The sequence below is a fragment of the Xyrauchen texanus genome, chromosome 26 (assembly GCF_025860055.1).
Source record: "Xyrauchen texanus isolate HMW12.3.18 chromosome 26, RBS_HiC_50CHRs, whole genome shotgun sequence".
NCBI classification, from domain to species: Eukaryota; Metazoa; Chordata; class Actinopteri; order Cypriniformes; family Catostomidae; genus Xyrauchen; species Xyrauchen texanus.
In genome coordinates, this window is record NC_068301.1 from 6,072,021 (window position 1) to 6,089,641 (window position 17,621).

The window sequence follows — 17,621 nt, forward strand, 5'->3', positions numbered from 1 at the left end:
TGACTTCTGACCAATTGCTATATCTATTTTTACCAGCAAACCACAGTGGAACATTGCAGCACCCTGTGTTTGTTGTCTCCCCTCCTCTTCTTGAGTTCCCTGTTCCCTCTTATTAATCAGTCGCCTTGACCTACTCATCCTCCTCCTCTCTCTCTCTCTCTCTCTCTCTCTCTCTCTCTCTCTCTCTCTCCTCTCTAACTCTCTCTCTCTCTAACTCTCAGCATCTTCTTCTGACTCATCCTTTCATCCCCTCCCCCTCTGTTTCTCCTCTCATCTCCCTCTCATTCTTGTTTCCACCCACCCTTGCTCTGTTTTCCCCCTCTCTCTCTCTCTTCTGCAGTTCAACACTTTCGAGCTTGCCTCTTGCAAGGCTACACACTCTGACGGCAGGTAATCATGCATAAATCCTTTATTCTGTATCTTTTCTTCCTTTTGGCAGCTTTTCGTGGCTTGTGCCGGCCTCTGCATCCTTAATGCAGATTCAGAGAGTTCATTAAAATGCCTTAAGACAGTAAATAACGCTACAGGGGTTAGACTGTTTGGGGATATAACTGGTGTTGGGTCAGTTGAGTAACTTGTGTCATTGTTAACATTGTGTCACCTCAATTGTGTGCATGCTTTTACAGTCATTTTAGTAATGAATCTTGATAACCTGTTTTAATTTTTAAGATTTGACATCCCAGAACTGTCAAATTGCAAAAGTGATATTCAAAATGTGTTATCTAATGCTGTTTTGGACCATGGTGTAGGGCATGTCTCTCCAGAGATGCTCTTATGTGAAGAGACTGTGCCTGTGACATGATACACGGATACTTTGCGGAAATTGACGTGTAATGTAAATGTAGGGAATAGTGCATTCTTGTTATGATTGGGCAGATCCCACACTATGTGTCTGTGCTACTGTATGTGTGAGTATATATGTATCAGTGTGTGTCCAAATTGTTCTAATTTCCTGTGAACATCACCCTCCATTAGACTGCAACCTTTCCCGCTATGTGCTCTCTGCCTCCATTTCAAAAAGCTTCTCTTCGTTTCTCCAAAGGCATGTTAAATTATGTATCTTTTTCTTGCCCCATCACACCACTTTCTGCGCTACCCACCCCACCCCACCCCTGACACCCCACCCCCCTGCTCCATATTGCCCCCGCTCATTTTGACGCTCTGTATTTCTGCTGACAGTACTGTGCTGCAGTCCCACATTGGCACAATGTAAATTAGCATCGTCCAGGTTTAGATTTACAGTCATGATTTGAATCACAGCCAAACTGGGCTGGTCAGACTGCCATACCTGCGGGCATTCATGCCAGTACTAGCATTATGAAATAAAGCCCCTCCTACTTGGTCTGAATGCCAGTGGGCTATGCAGGACCGTGAGATGTGCATTGCATTAGCAAGGTGGCAAGTGTGCCTGTTTTGGTCATAGCATATATATAACGCAATTTACGTGTTTTGTTTTTTAATTAGTAATGAGGCATCTGAGAACATAGCATTTTGCTCTCAAAGCTTTTCTCGTATTGGTAAGGATGATAGTACTGAATTTTCCAGAAAAACAGTCCAAATTGTAAAGGCCTCCCAGATTGATTGGTACTCCTAATGTGTTGGCGTAAAGTTAATGATGTTTATGGAATATTTCGGGTTCAATACAAGTTAAGATCCCTCAACTGCATTTGTGGCATAATACTGATTACCACAAAAATTCATTTTGAATTGCACCTCCTTTTCTTAAAAAAAAGCAAAAATCTGGGATACAGTGAAGCACTTATAATGGAAGTGAATGGGGGCCAATCCGTAAACGTTAAAATACTCACTGTTTCAGAAGTATAGCCACAACACATAAACAATATGCATGTTGACATGATATGAGTGTGATAAAATCACTTACTAACATTTTCTGTGTAAGTTATAGCCAAGTTTAGTACTTCGTTGCCATGACGATGTAATGTCAGCAAACCCTAATACACAATTTTTAACAGAAGAATTAATTAGAAGTGCTTTTATAACATTATAAGCTTTAAACATCAAAAGCAACATTATGCCACAAATGCTGTTGATTTAGCTTAACTTGTATTGAACCTGGAATATTCTTCAGTACCCTGCTGGAAAAACCAGCTTAAGGTGGTGGCTGTGTTTTGGAATGTGGTAGGTGGTTTCTAGCTGTTCCAAACTGGTCTTTGGCTGATCCAAGACCATCTTGGACCAGCTACCAGCTGGTCATACCAGCTCAAGATGGTCAAGTTGGTGTTATAGCTATGAACCAGCTATAAACCAGATTGGACCAGCTCAAGACCAGCTTGGACCAGCTCCCATGTTCCAAAATACTCAACATTATGCCACAAATGCAGTGGATGGAGCTTAACTTAAATGTGTAAAATGTCCACAGAGTGGAGCCAAATGCGAGTTGTATTTTAAGTTTTAAATTATGTAATACATTTAAACAGGAATACATTGTATTAACCATACTATATGCACTAACCCGAACCCCAACCCTAAACCTAGCCGTCAGTGAAATAAAAATGTAATGCTATTACTTCCTGGTTTTGGTGGGACCAGAACCTGTGTCTCTGAGGCTGCTCGCACAAAGTGCTATTAATAACTCCCACATTTGAACTGATGCAAAGATGTATGACGGGAGATGCCGCTTGTCAGTATCCTGGCAGATTGGGGATGATGTCAAGCTGCAGGAACATTTGGTAGCAACATATCGAGGTCCCGTATGGTCATATTGGTGGTGTATGTTTAAGCAAATTTTGTAGGTAATATTGGGACCTAATTTTAACTGCACCAAAGGGCCAGGAACAATAATTTAAATATAAATCTGGTAGCTACAGGATGCCATTATAGAAACAAGAGCACATATATGATGTTGCAAACGAGAAGGCTTTTTGATGCGCTAATGAAGATGAATGGAAAATGTAGGTAGAACAATGCTCTCGCTTGAGACCTTGCTCACTTTAAAAATGTTAGCTCTGTTTCAAAGCATTCTGGTTTCACTTTTATTAATGCAAAGTCAATTAAAATGGTGCCATGACCCGTGAGTTGTCAAACACTGACACACAGTTCCTACGCAGTGTAACCATTAATAATTAAAGACCAAAGAGTTTATCTTGCTCTCTCTCTCTCTCTCTCTCTCTCTCTCTCTCTCTCTCTCATCTACCTTTAAGGATGTCCATTGTGAGCATCGTTGCCAGGGAAATCCTGGACTCACGGGGAAACCCCACAGTAGAGGTGGACCTGAGAACTGACAAAGGTGAATCGAAAGAGTGCCTCATTACAACAAGCTATGGCTAGATTGCAATGTGGGTATGTTTAAATTCTTAGATAAATATACATTTTAAAAATGGAACATACTATTTACAGGTCTGTTCAGGGCTGCTGTGCCCAGTGGAGCATCTACAGGTATCTATGAAGCTCTGGAACTTAGAGATGGAGACAAAAGCCGTTACAAGGGCAAAGGTGAGAAATCAGAGTTGTCCAATCATCACTTTATATATATGGGATTAATTAGAACACATTGTAGTATATTGTACTTTTAAAGACTTTTGCAATAGGTTTGTCTTTTATATCCCATTTTACATATCTTGACCTGTTCTTTATTCGTGTTATATTGCTTTAAGGTGTACTGAAGGCTGTTGGTCACATTAATGACACTCTTGGGCCAGCCATCATTGCATCTGTGAGTGGACTTGATTTATATTTTATTTATAACGAATAACAAGATAAGCACATTTCATCCAGCATGGAAATGAGATTAGACTGCAATACTGGAGAAATGTTATGTGTTGAATGCAGGTTACATTCAAAACCCCACCACAAGTGATGTTAACTGCCATTAATGTGAGGAATTCTAACTAAAACTTTTAATTTCCTGAAAGGAGTTAGCATGTTCTGTCTATCAGTTATTTCTAAAATACCCATATAAATATATGTACTCTACATTATATTATTTTTTAATAATTTATTTTTAAAATACCCTGTTTCTCCCAATTTGGAATGCCCAATTCCCACTACTTAGTAGGTCCTCGTGTGGCGCGGTTACTCGCCTCAACCCGGGTGGTGGAGGACAAGCCTCAGTTGTCTCCACTTCTGAGACAGTCAATCCGCGCATATTATCACGTGTCTCCTTGTGCATGACACTGGTTGCTAGTGAGGGTAGAGTCACATGGGGTAATGGGGCGTGTGGTAAGTTGTGCTTGGATCGCGGAGAGTAGCATGAGCCTCCACATGCGGTGAGTCTCGGCGGTGTCATGCACAACGAGCCACATGATAAAATGCGCAGAATGACGGTCTCAGAAGTGGAGGCAACTGAGACATGTCCTCCGCCACCTGGATTGAGGCGAGTAACCGTGCCACCACGAGGACCTACTAAGTACAAGGAATTGGGCATTCCAAATTGGGGAGAAAAATTTAATAAATAAAAATAGTACCATCATTATGTATAGTGTAGTGCCAGATACTATATAGTACTATATCTAAAAAGTATATGGTATATATACAATATATGATATACTGTACTTATTAAGTAACCTCTTACCAGAATACTTAAGGGAGTATTCTGGTATGCTGACAATTACCACAGAAAATAATTATGTTTGTAAAACGTTTTTACAGAAATGCTTGCACATACTATTCTATAGATAATATTGTATCCCGATAATTTAAATACTAATACTGTCAATAGAAATTAACTTGAAATATTCCTTTAAAATCACTGTGACAAAAGTTTGTTATTTAAAGCTGTTTATATAATCATTTACATTATTTTTGACCTCCTATCTGGTGATTTTTTCATTTATTTTCAGTTCCTTTATCCAGATGTATGTCACCACCTTCCAAATAATTTTCCATTTAAATTTTCAAACCTACAGGAATATTCCGGTTTCAATAGAAGTTAAGTTCAATCGACAGCATTTGTGGCATAATGTTGATTACCACAAAAATTATTTTGCAATCTTTAAAAAAGCAAAAATCAAGGTTACAGTGTGGCATTTATAATGGAAGTGAATGGGGGCCAATCCGTACATGTTAAAATGTGGAGTGGTGGTGGCGTAGTGGGCTAGAGCACATAACTGGTAATCAGAAGGTTGCTGGTTCGATCCCCACAGCCACCACCATTGTGTCCTTGAGCATGGCACTTAACTCCAGGTTGCTCCGGGGGGATTGTCCCTGTAATAAGTGCACTGTAAGTCGCTTTGGATAAAAACAATTTAAATACTCACCTTTTTTAAAGTACAGCCACAAGACTTAAACAGTACACAGGTTAACATGATTTTAGTGTGATGAAATGGCTTACCTACCTTTTCTGTGTGAAGTTAGGTCAAATTATAAAACTTCGTTGCCACGATGCCGTAACGACGTAAACCCTAAAAAGACCATAAAAATTATGATTTAAACAATTTTACAGCTCAAATAATACAATTTAACATAGGAATTAATGTAAGTGCATTTATAAAATTATAAGATTCACATTTCTGCCTTTAAACCCTCCAAAAATTGGCCCCATTCACTCCCATTGTAAGTGCCTCACTTTGGTAATCATTGGTAAACAACATTATGCCACATAAGCTGTTGATTGGGCTTCACTTGTATTGAACCCGGAATATTCCTTTAAATTCAGCACAGTTTACTTATGTGTTTGTTATGTGTTTGTTATGTGTTTGTTACGTGTTTGTTATGTGTTTGTTATGTGTTTGTTATGTGTTTGTTATGTGTTTGTTATGTGTTTGCTTGTTTGTTTGTTTTGCAGATCAGATGGGATCAGAATCAGATCCTACTATTGTAGTTTTTATCTATCATTGTTCTTTTCATATTTTACACCCGTTTACTTATAACAGGAGATTTTAAAGCAGGTCCCACGGCTACACATCAACAAAAGCCAGAGACACAAAATCTCCTGTTATCTACATGTTCCTTTTTTTTTCTTTTCGTTTTTCATTCCCATTCACCCTTTTTTAATAACTAAGACTTACTGTCACGTTTAAAACTCTAAGTCTAAAATTTGAATTTGAAAAACTACTATAAGCGTCACTTATTTGTGTTATTCAGGCTTATTATTGATATTTGTATATGCTTTTTATTTATTTTATTTGACGATCATTTGAAATAAACCAGTTTATTATTTGATAACAGCAAGGTTTATAGTTAGACAGCATATTCATCAAACAGCAGTATTTTATTAACCAGGGCAGTTTTCTCTTCATAATGTGAACTTTAGGAGATCAGTGTGGTGGAACAAGAGAAACTGGACAACATGATGATAGAAATGGACGGCACAGAGAACAAATGTGAGTTTCTCTCTTACTTGTTCAATTATTGATCAGATATCCCGATAAACCCCTACACAGAATTAAAATCCCCATTTACTCTCTTAACACACATTCCTGGTCTCATTGATAACACTATATCTGTGCATGTGATTATAAAGAAAAAACACGTTTGCAATCTTGCTCCACTACTGAAACAAATGTCCTTTTCGGCTGATGTCGCCAGTCCCTCTTACTTTTTAAAGCTTGCCCTCAAACCACATCTTATTTAGAAACTTTTCATGATCCAATCAATTCCAGAAGTCACGCCCCTCTGTTTGTCTTGTTGAATACACTATTTCACTCAGAAATTCATCACATACTGAAACAAATGACTAGTAAGATTTACATAATTTGTGTTTTGCAAGTTTTTGCACACTGTGTAACATAATATTGATTGAAGTGAATTAATGTAATACATTAGCTGTTAATTACAAATCGGATATACTTTTAGTCAAATTAAATGAACGATTAATTGGAACTTTTCACATTTTGGACTTTGCTTATGATCACATGACATACAGAATCCTTCCACAGGGAAGCTAAATGCATGCTATGATGTCTATTAGACAACATTGCCTTGCATTACAGGCCATAGAAACCAGATATAGTTCTGTGCGCACAGACCTCAACACTTTGGTGCACAAAACATAAGGACGGTAACAACCAAAACGTTTTTTTTGTGTGTGTGTGTGTGTGTGATTTTCTCGCCTTTTCTCCCCGATTTGGCATGCCCAATTCCATAAATGCTCTAAGTCCTCGTGGTGGTGTACTGACTCGCCTCAATCCGGGTGGTGGAGGACGAATCTCAGTTGCTTCCACGTCTGAAACCGTCAATCCACGCATCTGATCACGTGGCTTGCTGAGAGCGTTACCGCGGAGACATGCCGTGTGTGGAGGCTTCACGCTATTCTCTGCGGCATCCACGCACAACTCACCACGTGCCCCACCACGAGCGAGAACCACATTAGAGCAACCGTGAGGAGGTTACCCCATGTGACTCTACCCTCCCTAGCAACCGGGTCATTTGATTGCTTAGGAGACCTGAATCCGAACTCACAACTCCAGGGGTGGTAGTCAGCATCTTAACTGACTGAGCTACCCAGGCCCCCAAAAAGCTCATATTTTTTTATCATGAACAGGTAGTTTTTGGTATAAAATTAACTTCAGATTAAACAGTAAAGTGTTATTTGAACTCTGTGAGAGTTCATTTTAACACTTTCTTAGAGTTTATATATTTCTCACAGGCCAGAGTTAAATGAACAGTTTTAGAAGTGCCTCAGAGTTGAATATTAAACTCTCATGGAGTTCATATAATAACTAAAGTGTAAAACAGCAGTGTTAAATCAACACTAGTAGTGTTATTGTAACACTATGCCAGTGTTTATATAATTCTCACTGATCAGAGTTAAATTTACACTCTTGCCAGTGTTAAGGGTTTTACTCTACCTTAGTGTTGATCTTTTAAGTCTGGTAATGTTTGAGACTAAACACTAAACAGTGCTATTTTAACACTTTTTAAGAGTGAATCACACTAATATAGATATAGAAATTCAATACTGAAAGTGAATAACAATTTGGAGTGTGAATTTCTAGCTCTGCACAGAACAAGAAGTTACCAAACGTGACAGCAAAATCAACAATGAAAACGGTGTAAATAAACTTGCAAATGGTGAAACAATTAAATCTCATTAATTATTCAAGACCAGTGCATGCTTCGAAAAGTTACGTCAAATTTACTTAATTTATTCATCTGTGCAACGTACTCAAATTAGCAAATAAATATAACAAGGTTTTCTACAGGTGAAACTCGAAAAATTAGAATATCGTGCAAAAGTTCATTAATTTCAGTAATTCAACTTAAAAGGTGAAACTAATATATTACATAGACTCATTACAAGCAAAGTAAGATATTTCAAGCCTTTATTTGATATAATTTTGATGATTATGGCTTACAGCTTATGAAAACCCCAAATTCAGAATCTCAGAAAATTAGAATATTGTGAAAAGGTTCAGTATTGTAGCTCAAAGTGTCACACTCTAATCAGCTAATGAATCCAAAACACCTGCAAAGGGTTCCTGAGCCTTTAAATGGTCTCTCAGTCTGGTTCAGTTGAATTCACAATCATGGGGAAGACTGCTGACCTGACAGTTGTGCAGAAAACCATCATTGACACCCTCCACAAGGAGGGAAAGCCTCAAAAGGTAATTGCAAAAGAAGTTGGATGTTCTCAAAGTGCTGTATCAAAGCACATTAATAGAAAGTTAAGTGGAAGGGAAAAGTGTGGAAGAAAAAGGTCCCAGAGTCTGGAGGAAGAATGGAGAGGCACACAATCCAAGATGCTTGAAGTACAGTGTGAAGTTTCCACAGTCTGTGTTGGTTTGGGGAGCCATGTCATCGGCTGGTGTTGGTCCACTGTGCTTTATTAAGTCCAGAGTCAACGCAGCCGTCTACCGGGACATTTTAGAGCACTTCATGCTTCCTTCAGCAGACAAGCTTTATGGAGATGCTGACTTCATTTTCCAGCAGGACTTGGCACCTGCCCACACTGCCAAAAGTACCAAAACCTGGTTCAATGACCATGGTATTACTGTGCTTGATTGGCCAGCAAACTCGCTTGACCTGAACCCCATAGAGAATCTATGGGGCATTGCCGAGAGAAAGATGAGAGACATGAGACCAAACAATGCAGAAGAGCTGAAGGCCGCTATTGAAGCATCTTGGTCTTCCATAACACCTCAGCAGTGCCACAGGCTGATAGCATCCATGCCACGCCGCATTGAGGCAGTAATTAATGCAAAAGGGGCCCAAACCAAGTACTGAGTACATATGCATGATTATACTTTTCAGAGGGCCGACATTTCTGTATTTAAAATCCTTTTTTTTAATTGATTTCATGTAATATTCTAATTTTCTGAGATTCTGAATTTGGGGTTTTCATAAGCTGTAAGCCATAATCATCAAAATTATATCAAATAAAGGCTTGAAATATCTTACTTTGCTTGTAATGAGTCTATATAATATATTAGTTTCACCTTTTAAGTTGAATTACTGAAATTAATGAACTTTTGCACGATATTCTAATTTTTCGAGTTTCACCTGTACTTCAAGATTGATACATGATGTATTTACGCATTGTAAAGATAACAAACAATCATTAATGATATTTACAGCATTCATTTTTACGTTTTAATTGAAATAGAAATGTAAAATGTACTTAATATTTTCAAGTTCACGTTTAAACTATCTCATTCAATGTAGAAAGTACTTGATCATCTCTGCTATATTTACTTAACCACAAAAATTTTTTTTCAATGCAATACAAAAGTAAAATGCTTTGTGAACACCATTTCTTTTTGACTTTAAAACATGTCATGGTGTCACTTTTAAGTCCAAATTTGTTGTTTTGGTAAAGCTTTACAATAAGGTTCCATTTGTTACCATTAATTTACAAAATGAGTTCACATAAACTAAAAATAAACAATCTTTTACAGCATCTATTAATCGTGATTCATTTTGATTTCAACATGTACCTTTTTAAAATCAAAATGTGTATATGTTATCAATAGTTAATGCACTATGAACTACTCTAGCATGAACTAACAATGAACAATTGTATTTTTATTAACTAGCATTAACAACGATTAATAAACACTGTTAAAATTACATTGTTTATGGTTAGTTCATAACACCTAATGTAAAAAATATGGAATATTATTGTAAAGGGTTAATGTTGTTTTTAATTAGCAACAAATTAGCTTGCCTTTAAAACGGGTAGCTTTTAATGAATAAATATGAATCATTCCAACTCTTTGTTCAAATTTTGTTACAACAGTATTTTAAAAAGTATGATTAATAGCCCAGTGTTAGTTGTTGGAATGCAACTAGCATGCAAAAACAATGCAGAGAGTAAAATATTACTAATACAGTATTTTGATCTGTTCATTTTGTCCACAGCCCAATTTGGTGCTAATGCCATCCTGGGAGTGTCTTTGGCCATCTGCAAGGCTGGTGCGGCAGAAAAGGACATCCCCCTGTACCGCCATATTGCTGATCTGGCAGGAAACACAGAACTAGTGCTGCCGGTTCCTGTAAGAAAATTAATCACGCAATTTGCAGCTGCATGAATTTATTTCAAAGCTAATAAAAAAGTGAATCTATAGGTTTATTATATTGATTATCTATGTGAAAAGTCAAGTATATCTCCTCCATCCATTTGTCTATTATCTATTCAGGCGTTTAATGTAATAAATGGAGGCTCTCATGCTGGAAACAAGCTTGCCATGCAAGAATTCATGGTACTTCCTGTAGGGGCGGAGTCATTCCGTGATGCACTGCGTGTTGGAGCTGAGCTCTACCAGACACTGAAAGGTGTAATCAAGGAGAAGTACGGCCAAGATGCCACCAATGTCGGTGATGAGGGAGGTTTTGCTCCAAACATCCTGGAGAACAGTGAAGGTGTGTTGTAAGTGTGTGTGTGTGATAATGGTTTCAGACAGTGTAACATAAACCTCCTGAAAAGCTTTATCACCTTGTTTGTAATGCACGTGAAACATAATAAATGTATCCACATATATGTTTTGTTGGATTCTCTATTCTTCGCCCACAGCACTGGAGTTGATAAAAACTGCTATAGACAAGGCCGGTTTCACAGACAAAGTTGTGATCGGTATGGATGTAGCCGCCTCTGAGTTCTACTGTGATGGAAAGTATGACCTGGACTTCAAGTCGCCCCCAGATGCCAACAGACACATCACCAGCGATGAGCTTTTAGAGATCTACCAGACGTTTGTCAATGACTATCCAGGTAAACTGTGCTTCAGAAAACTTTAGGATATGAAATGACGAAACATTTCAGTAGTTTGACATGCAACTTAAGGTCTTTAGTTATAGCAGTATTCTGATTTAAATACAACTGGTAATCCTGGTTAATGTTGTATGATATCTAAATAACAATCCCTGAAAAGGACATGGTGTAGCGACCTGACAAGCACTCTTTAAACAGAGCAAGTTCTACCCAAAGGAATTAAGTTGGTAACGCATAATCAGAAGTTCATCCACCCAGTATTCCTACTGCAAAAGGACGATTCAGACAACTTTACAGGTCAAATTACACACATTTTTGTACATAGGAATGTATTATAAACACTGCAACAAATATATAACCTTCACATTTAGGTAGGGAATGAGGTTTTGCCCCAAGTGAAGGAGTTCAAGTACCTCGGGGTCTTGTTCACGAGTGAGGGGACAATGGAGCGGGAGGTTGGCCGGAGAATCGGGGCAGCGGGGGCGGTATTGCACTCGCTCTATCGCACTGTTAGTCACGAAAGAGAGCTGAGCCGAAAGGCAAAGCTCTCGATCTACCGGTCAATTTTTGTTCCTACCCTCACCTATGGTCATGAAGGTTGGGTCATGACCGAAAGAACTAGGTCGCGAGTACAAGCGGCCGAAATGGGCTTCCTCAGAAGGGTGGCGGGCTTCTCCCTTAGAGATAGAGTGAGGATCTCAGTCATCCGTGAGGAGCTCGGAGTAGAGCCGCTGCTCCTTTGCGTTGAAAGGAGTCAGTTGAGGTGGTTTGGGCATCTGGTAAGGATGCCCCCTGGCCGCCTCCCTAGGGAGGTGTTTCAGGCACGTCCAGCTGAGAGGAGGCCTCGGGGAAGACCCAGGACTAGGTGGAGAGATTACATCTCCACACTGGCCTGGGAACGCCTCGGGGTCCCCCAATCAGAGTTGGTTAATGTGGCTCGGGATAGGGAAGTTTGGGGCCCCCTGCTGGAGCAGCTGCCCCCGCGACCCGACTTCGGATAAGCGGTTGAAGATGGATGGATGGATGGATGGATTTCTGGTTTAATGTCCTCTGAAATCAGACTGATCACAGCACTTTGAATTTGAATGTTTTACTGCTTAAATTGGTCTGTGCTTACTGAAATTCGAGTCACTGCCCCTAGTGGCCAAAGCTGGAATTGCTGTTGAATGCATGGGCACGTGTGAGCTTCACTTTCTGGGGGAAATGTCCATGGAGTGGCGCCAAAAGCGAGTAGTATTTTCAGTTGTAAATGATGTAATACAGTCAACAAGAATCCATATTTTATTAATACTACCCCCTGAATGGGGTTGATTTCAAAGCACAAGAACTTTCGGGAGCAATATGTTGATTTCTCATGTGAGCATGCTGCTGGATGATTTCCATTGTATGTGCATTTCCGTAAACATAATTTTTACTTGTTTTACAAACTGAGGGCCAAATCAAAATAATTTTTGTGGTAATCAACAACATACCACAAGATGCTATAGAACTAGTTGCATTTATCCCAGAACATTTATCCTGCATTTATCCTCATGCAGGGTCTGAAATTTAGTCGGGGCAGAAATGCCACCAAATATAACAAAAATGCCCTCACAAAAATCTAAATCAAAATAAATAAATAAGTGAGTGCAAAAAATGTCCTTATAATGGATTTTTCTGTTTTTAATTTGTAACATCTGATATAGTTCTTAATATTCTATTATAGTCCTTGTTATACCCCAGAAAATAAAATCCAGGTGCAAATATTTCCCCTTAACGTAAAATTGTTTAAAACATTATTTTTTTTACTTATGTATAACTTTAAAATTCTATCATCTTTCATTTCTGTCTTACCGTTAATTAAACAGTGGTGTCCATTGAGGACCCCTTCGATCAGGATGACTGGCCCGCCTGGACAAACATGACAGGTTCCATCGGGGTCCAGATTGTGGGAGATGACCTGACCGTGACAAACCCAAAGAGGATAGAGAAAGCTGCAGAAGATCGTGCCTGTAATTGTCTGCTCCTGAAAGTCAATCAAATTGGCACCGTTACAGAGGCCATCCAGGCGTGAGTACAGACATAAATCAAATAGGCCTAGACGTGTCAACAGAACACATTTTTCATGTGCCGTTCCATCTTGCGTCTAGCACTCAGCCTTTCAAGTCATCTCTTTTGAACACGAGCTTCACTATGACTGCTTTATGATACCCTTCAAGCAGTCAATGGCAGGTGTATGCGGTAACGACACAAAGACTCTGCATGTATAGAAAATCTAGGCTGCATGTGGAAACTCCACGCGTACTATTTTGATGAAGAAATTTGTATCTCACACACTGTGCACGAGACATACCCATATACTTTGGCCTTTAGGCGACAACTTTACTATAATACTTACTATAGAGTAAGATTCATTTGACGCTAACAAAAACAAGGCTGTAAGAGATAGACGTGCAGTTCAATCATATAATCCATGTTTTTATTTGTTTTTTGCATAGTTCATCCCAAAAATTCTCTCATCATTTACTTGCAATCATGCCATCCCAGATGTGTGTGACTTTCTTTCTTCTGCTGAACACAAACAGAGATTTTCAGAAGAATATTTCAACTCTGCAGGTCCATACAATGCAAGTGAATGGTGACCAGAACTCCAAAAGCTCCAAAATGGAGGTCAAGTCAGCATAAAATAATCCACACAGCTACAGCGGTTTAATCAATGTCTTCTGAAGCTATCCAGTTGGTTTTGGGTGAGGACAGACAAAAATACAACTCATTGCAGACATTGCAGTCTCTAGGCCCAAACTGATCTCAGAGCGCCAGATGGCACTATAGAAAGTGTAATTGAGCTTGAAATCACGATCGCCAAGGAAAACGCTGTCAAGATGTACAGTGAGAAAGGAGTTATATTTTGGTCTGTTCTCACCCCAGACCAACTGGATAGCTTCAGAAGACATTGATTAAACCAATTGAGTCTGATGGATTACTTTTATGATGACTTCATCTCCTTTTTGGAGCTTCAAAGGCCTGATCACTATTCACTTGCATTGAAAATGTTTTACCTAGCACACCTTTAATTCAATGGTAAATGGTCTGCACATATATCGCGCCTTTTTTAACCTTAGAGGTTACCAAGGCGCTTTAAACTGTGTCCCATTTACCCATTCACACACACACTCATACACCAATGGAGGCAGAGCTGCCATGCAAGGTGCTAGCCTGCCATTGGGAGCAACTTGGGGTTCAGTGTCTTGCCCAAGGACACTTCGGCATGCGGAGTCATGGGCCGGGAATCGAACCACCAACCCTGTGATTAGCGGCCGACCCTCTCTACCACCTGAGCCACAGCCACGAATTAAATGATCAACACATTTGCGTCAAATGTTGCATAAAATTCAGCGTCTACCCTGACTAAGGTCCATCGGCAAGGGTTTTCTGTGACAATTAAAGTTCAAGAAGCATTTAATTTGATACAGCTTATACATTTCGAACTATGTATTTCGTAGATGTAAGCTCGCACAGGCCAATGGATGGGGGGTAATGGTGAGCCATCGCTCAGGGGAGACTGAGGACACTTTCATCGCTGACCTAGTGGTGGGGCTCTGCACTGGACAGGTACACAAACTCAAACACACTGCCTAAAGTTGTGAATTTAGTTATTCATTTGGCTAAACTGTTACTCCCTCTGTCTCTTTTTTTTTTCAGATAAAGACGGGAGCTCCTTGTAGATCTGAGCGCCTCGCCAAATACAACCAACTTATGAGGCAAGAGAGCAATCAAACATGCTATTCATTATCAATAATTGATAAAAAAACAAACAACTAATGAATCCACAAAGTGGCACTGGCTGTGCTTAATTAATGTAGGGGCTTTAAAATAAATATGAGCTCCATATTTCTGCTTTTAAACCTGCCTTACCTCTTACACTTACATTGTAAGTGCATTCTGCTTGCACAATAACTGTTGTACGGAAAAAGTCTCAGTTTCAAGGAACCAATGATGAGACATGATTACCATTGCTGATTGCAGTCTTCTTGCCCTGTCTATCATTCTTCCTCTCCCCTTCTAAACTCGGTTATTAATCCATGTCCATCTCTGCCAATCTGTCTCTTTTCTGCCTCGTAGGATTGAAGAGGAACTGGGAGATCAGGCTCGATTTGCCGGGCACAATTTCAGAAACCCCAGTGCTCTGTGAGACTGACATTACTGCACCGAAATCACAAAAATCAAAAATAACTGACAAACAGAGTATGTACTGCACTGAACTGACTGACTGAATACCCCCGACTTCTCACGAGATAACCTAGAATGCATCAAAGTGGCACTATTTGCACTGGTATAGATATAATGACTTACTCAAACACTTAAGACATATATATATATATAAACTGACCTGGACTGTGGACAGGCTTTAAAAGACCAAATACAATGCACAGTGGATCCTGGACAGACCGGCATTATGCACAAGAGATACTGAACTTCTTGACGAGCAACCCATGTGCACAGGGTGAACATGCATGCGTATGATTACATGGATACAGAGACTTTAGGAGAGAATTTAGCAATGCAGTGACTGTGATGTCTAAAAAGAGAATTTACGTAAATGGAATACAAGCAGAGAGAGATTTATTAAAATCAGGTGTAAACATCTTAAATTTAGATTGTGAAATATATGTACATAAATAAAACTGTCTAAGTTGACTCGCCACACTAAAGAAACTTAAGGGAATTTTTATCGTTCATTGCGTTGGAATAGGCAAAAATATATAGATTATGGAAAATGGAAGGTGATTTGGGGCCTAAAGTGTGAAACATTTGCATACTTATTATTTATGCACATATGCAAGGTGAAACATCAGTGGGAGTGTAATATGGAACATTTTGATGTGGTTAGTAACACTGACAGTCTTTTTGGCTATATGAGGGTCCAGCACTTTACTCTGTTTACTAAGTAATTTGCCCAGGGCATTAGATGCTTTTTGTCTGTAAGAATGCTCTCTGTCAACTGCTGTTATTGGGGGTCTCTCTCTCTCTGACCTAAAAACATGCTGATAAAAAGTAGCCTTTTTTGCAAAGCTCAAAAGAGACAAATCCAAATTTGGCCAAATAAAAATAAAATACATAGGCAACAGCTTTTTAGATGCTACAAAGACAAAAAATATCAAGGAAGATAAGGGCAGAGTTGCTAAAAATGTAAAGTTTTACTCCTATTAGAATATTCAAAATGAAATTTCTCAGATCAATGTGTGTAGATGTTTTCTCTCCATAAAGGTGATTTGATATATTAAGCAAAACCAGACACACAGTTCATCATGTGCATAAATTATTGTATATCTAATTTGGTGGAGGATCCAAAATAGGTCCTTATTGGCCAGATAAATAAAAAAATATTGTTAAATAACAAAAATGAAAGGACTAAACATAAATTCCCATAGATTCAAATAACTAAATAGGAATAGATAAACCCCCATCTTCATAAATCTGCCTGATTTTCTCATGCAATGACTCTTAAAATCTTAAAACGTATTTTACTCTGGATCTTAAAGGGATAGTTCACTCAAAAATGAAAATTCTCTCGTCATTTACTCACCCACATGCCATCTCAGATGTCTTTCTTTCTTCTGCTGAACACAAATGATGAGTTTTAGAAGAATATTTCAGCTCTTATTTGTTGGTCCATAGAATGCAAGTGAATGATGGCCAGAACTTTGAAGGTCCAAAAAGCACATAAAAGCAGCATAAAAGTAATCCATACGACTCCAGTGGTAAAATCCATGTCTTCAGAAGTGATATGACAGGTGTGGATGAGAAACAGATTAATATTTAATTCCTTTTTACTATAAATTCTCCTTCCTGCCCAGTAGGTGGCGATAAGCACGATGAATGTGGATCGACAAAAACAAAAGAAGAATGTGGAAGTGAAAGTGACTTATTGAAATATTGATCTGTTTCTCATCCACACCTATTGTATCGCTTCTGAAGATATATATTTAACCAATGAATTACTTTTATGCTGCTTTTATGTGCTTTTTGGACCTTCAAAGCTCTGTCCACCATTCACTTGCATTGTATGGACCTGCAGAGCTGAAATATTCTACTAAAAATCTTTGTGTGTTCAGCAGAAGAAATAAAGTCACACATCTGGGTTGGTAAATGATGAGAGAATTTTCAGTTTTGGGTGAACTATTCCTTTAAAAGTGTGTAATTTTTAATAATAAAAATACTTCTATCCTAGTTTAATTTGCAGACACAAGACTACATTAAGTAAGCCATAAGTAGCTATTTTATGACGCTTTAAAAACAATCGTCTATTTGTTTGACCCGTAAGCCGCCTGGACCAGTAAGCCATCTGGGTTCCGGAAGTATTTTTCCCATACGTTTTTTCCTTAGGCTTCTCATAAAAACCTTTATAAAAGAGTTGTAAGCCATGAACCAAACCAACCTGCTCCAAGGTGAATCACAACATTACAATCTTTGATTTAAAGCAAAAAAAAAAAAAAAGAATACTGTGTTGAAAAAAATTAGTATTTTTGCAATT

The 17,621-nt window shown here is 38.7% G+C and overlaps 1 protein-coding gene across 1 annotated transcript; it reads left to right on the forward strand.

Moving 5' to 3' along the window:
- Nucleotides 1–303: 303 nt before the first annotated feature.
- LOC127619952 (gamma-enolase-like) lies at nucleotides 304–16,742 on the forward strand. The gene is made up of 12 exons (XM_052092991.1): nucleotides 304–390; nucleotides 3,162–3,247; nucleotides 3,358–3,453; nucleotides 3,615–3,673; nucleotides 6,212–6,281; nucleotides 10,258–10,391; nucleotides 10,536–10,758; nucleotides 10,910–11,107; nucleotides 12,955–13,156; nucleotides 14,590–14,698; nucleotides 14,789–14,847; nucleotides 15,209–16,742. Exons 2-12 carry the CDS (start codon nucleotides 3,163–3,165, stop codon nucleotides 15,276–15,278), a joined length of 1,305 nt encoding a protein of 434 aa, XP_051948951.1. The 5' UTR covers nucleotides 304–390; nucleotide 3,162; the 3' UTR covers nucleotides 15,279–16,742.
- Nucleotides 16,743–17,621: the final 879 nt, after the last annotated feature.

Bases quoted from the DNA above. Each gene is read 5' to 3' on its own strand.
- LOC127619952 (XM_052092991.1), top strand. From the start codon at position 3,163: ATGTCCATTGTGAGCATCGTTGCCAGGGAAATCCTGGACTCACGGGGA. The intron at 3,248-3,357 runs GTGAATCGAAAG...TACTATTTACAG, and splicing joins GGACCTGAGAACTGACAAAG to GTCTGTTCAGGGCTGCTGTG. The intron at 6,282-10,257 runs GTGAGTTTCTCT...TTTTGTCCACAG, and splicing joins GGACGGCACAGAGAACAAAT to CCCAATTTGGTGCTAATGCC.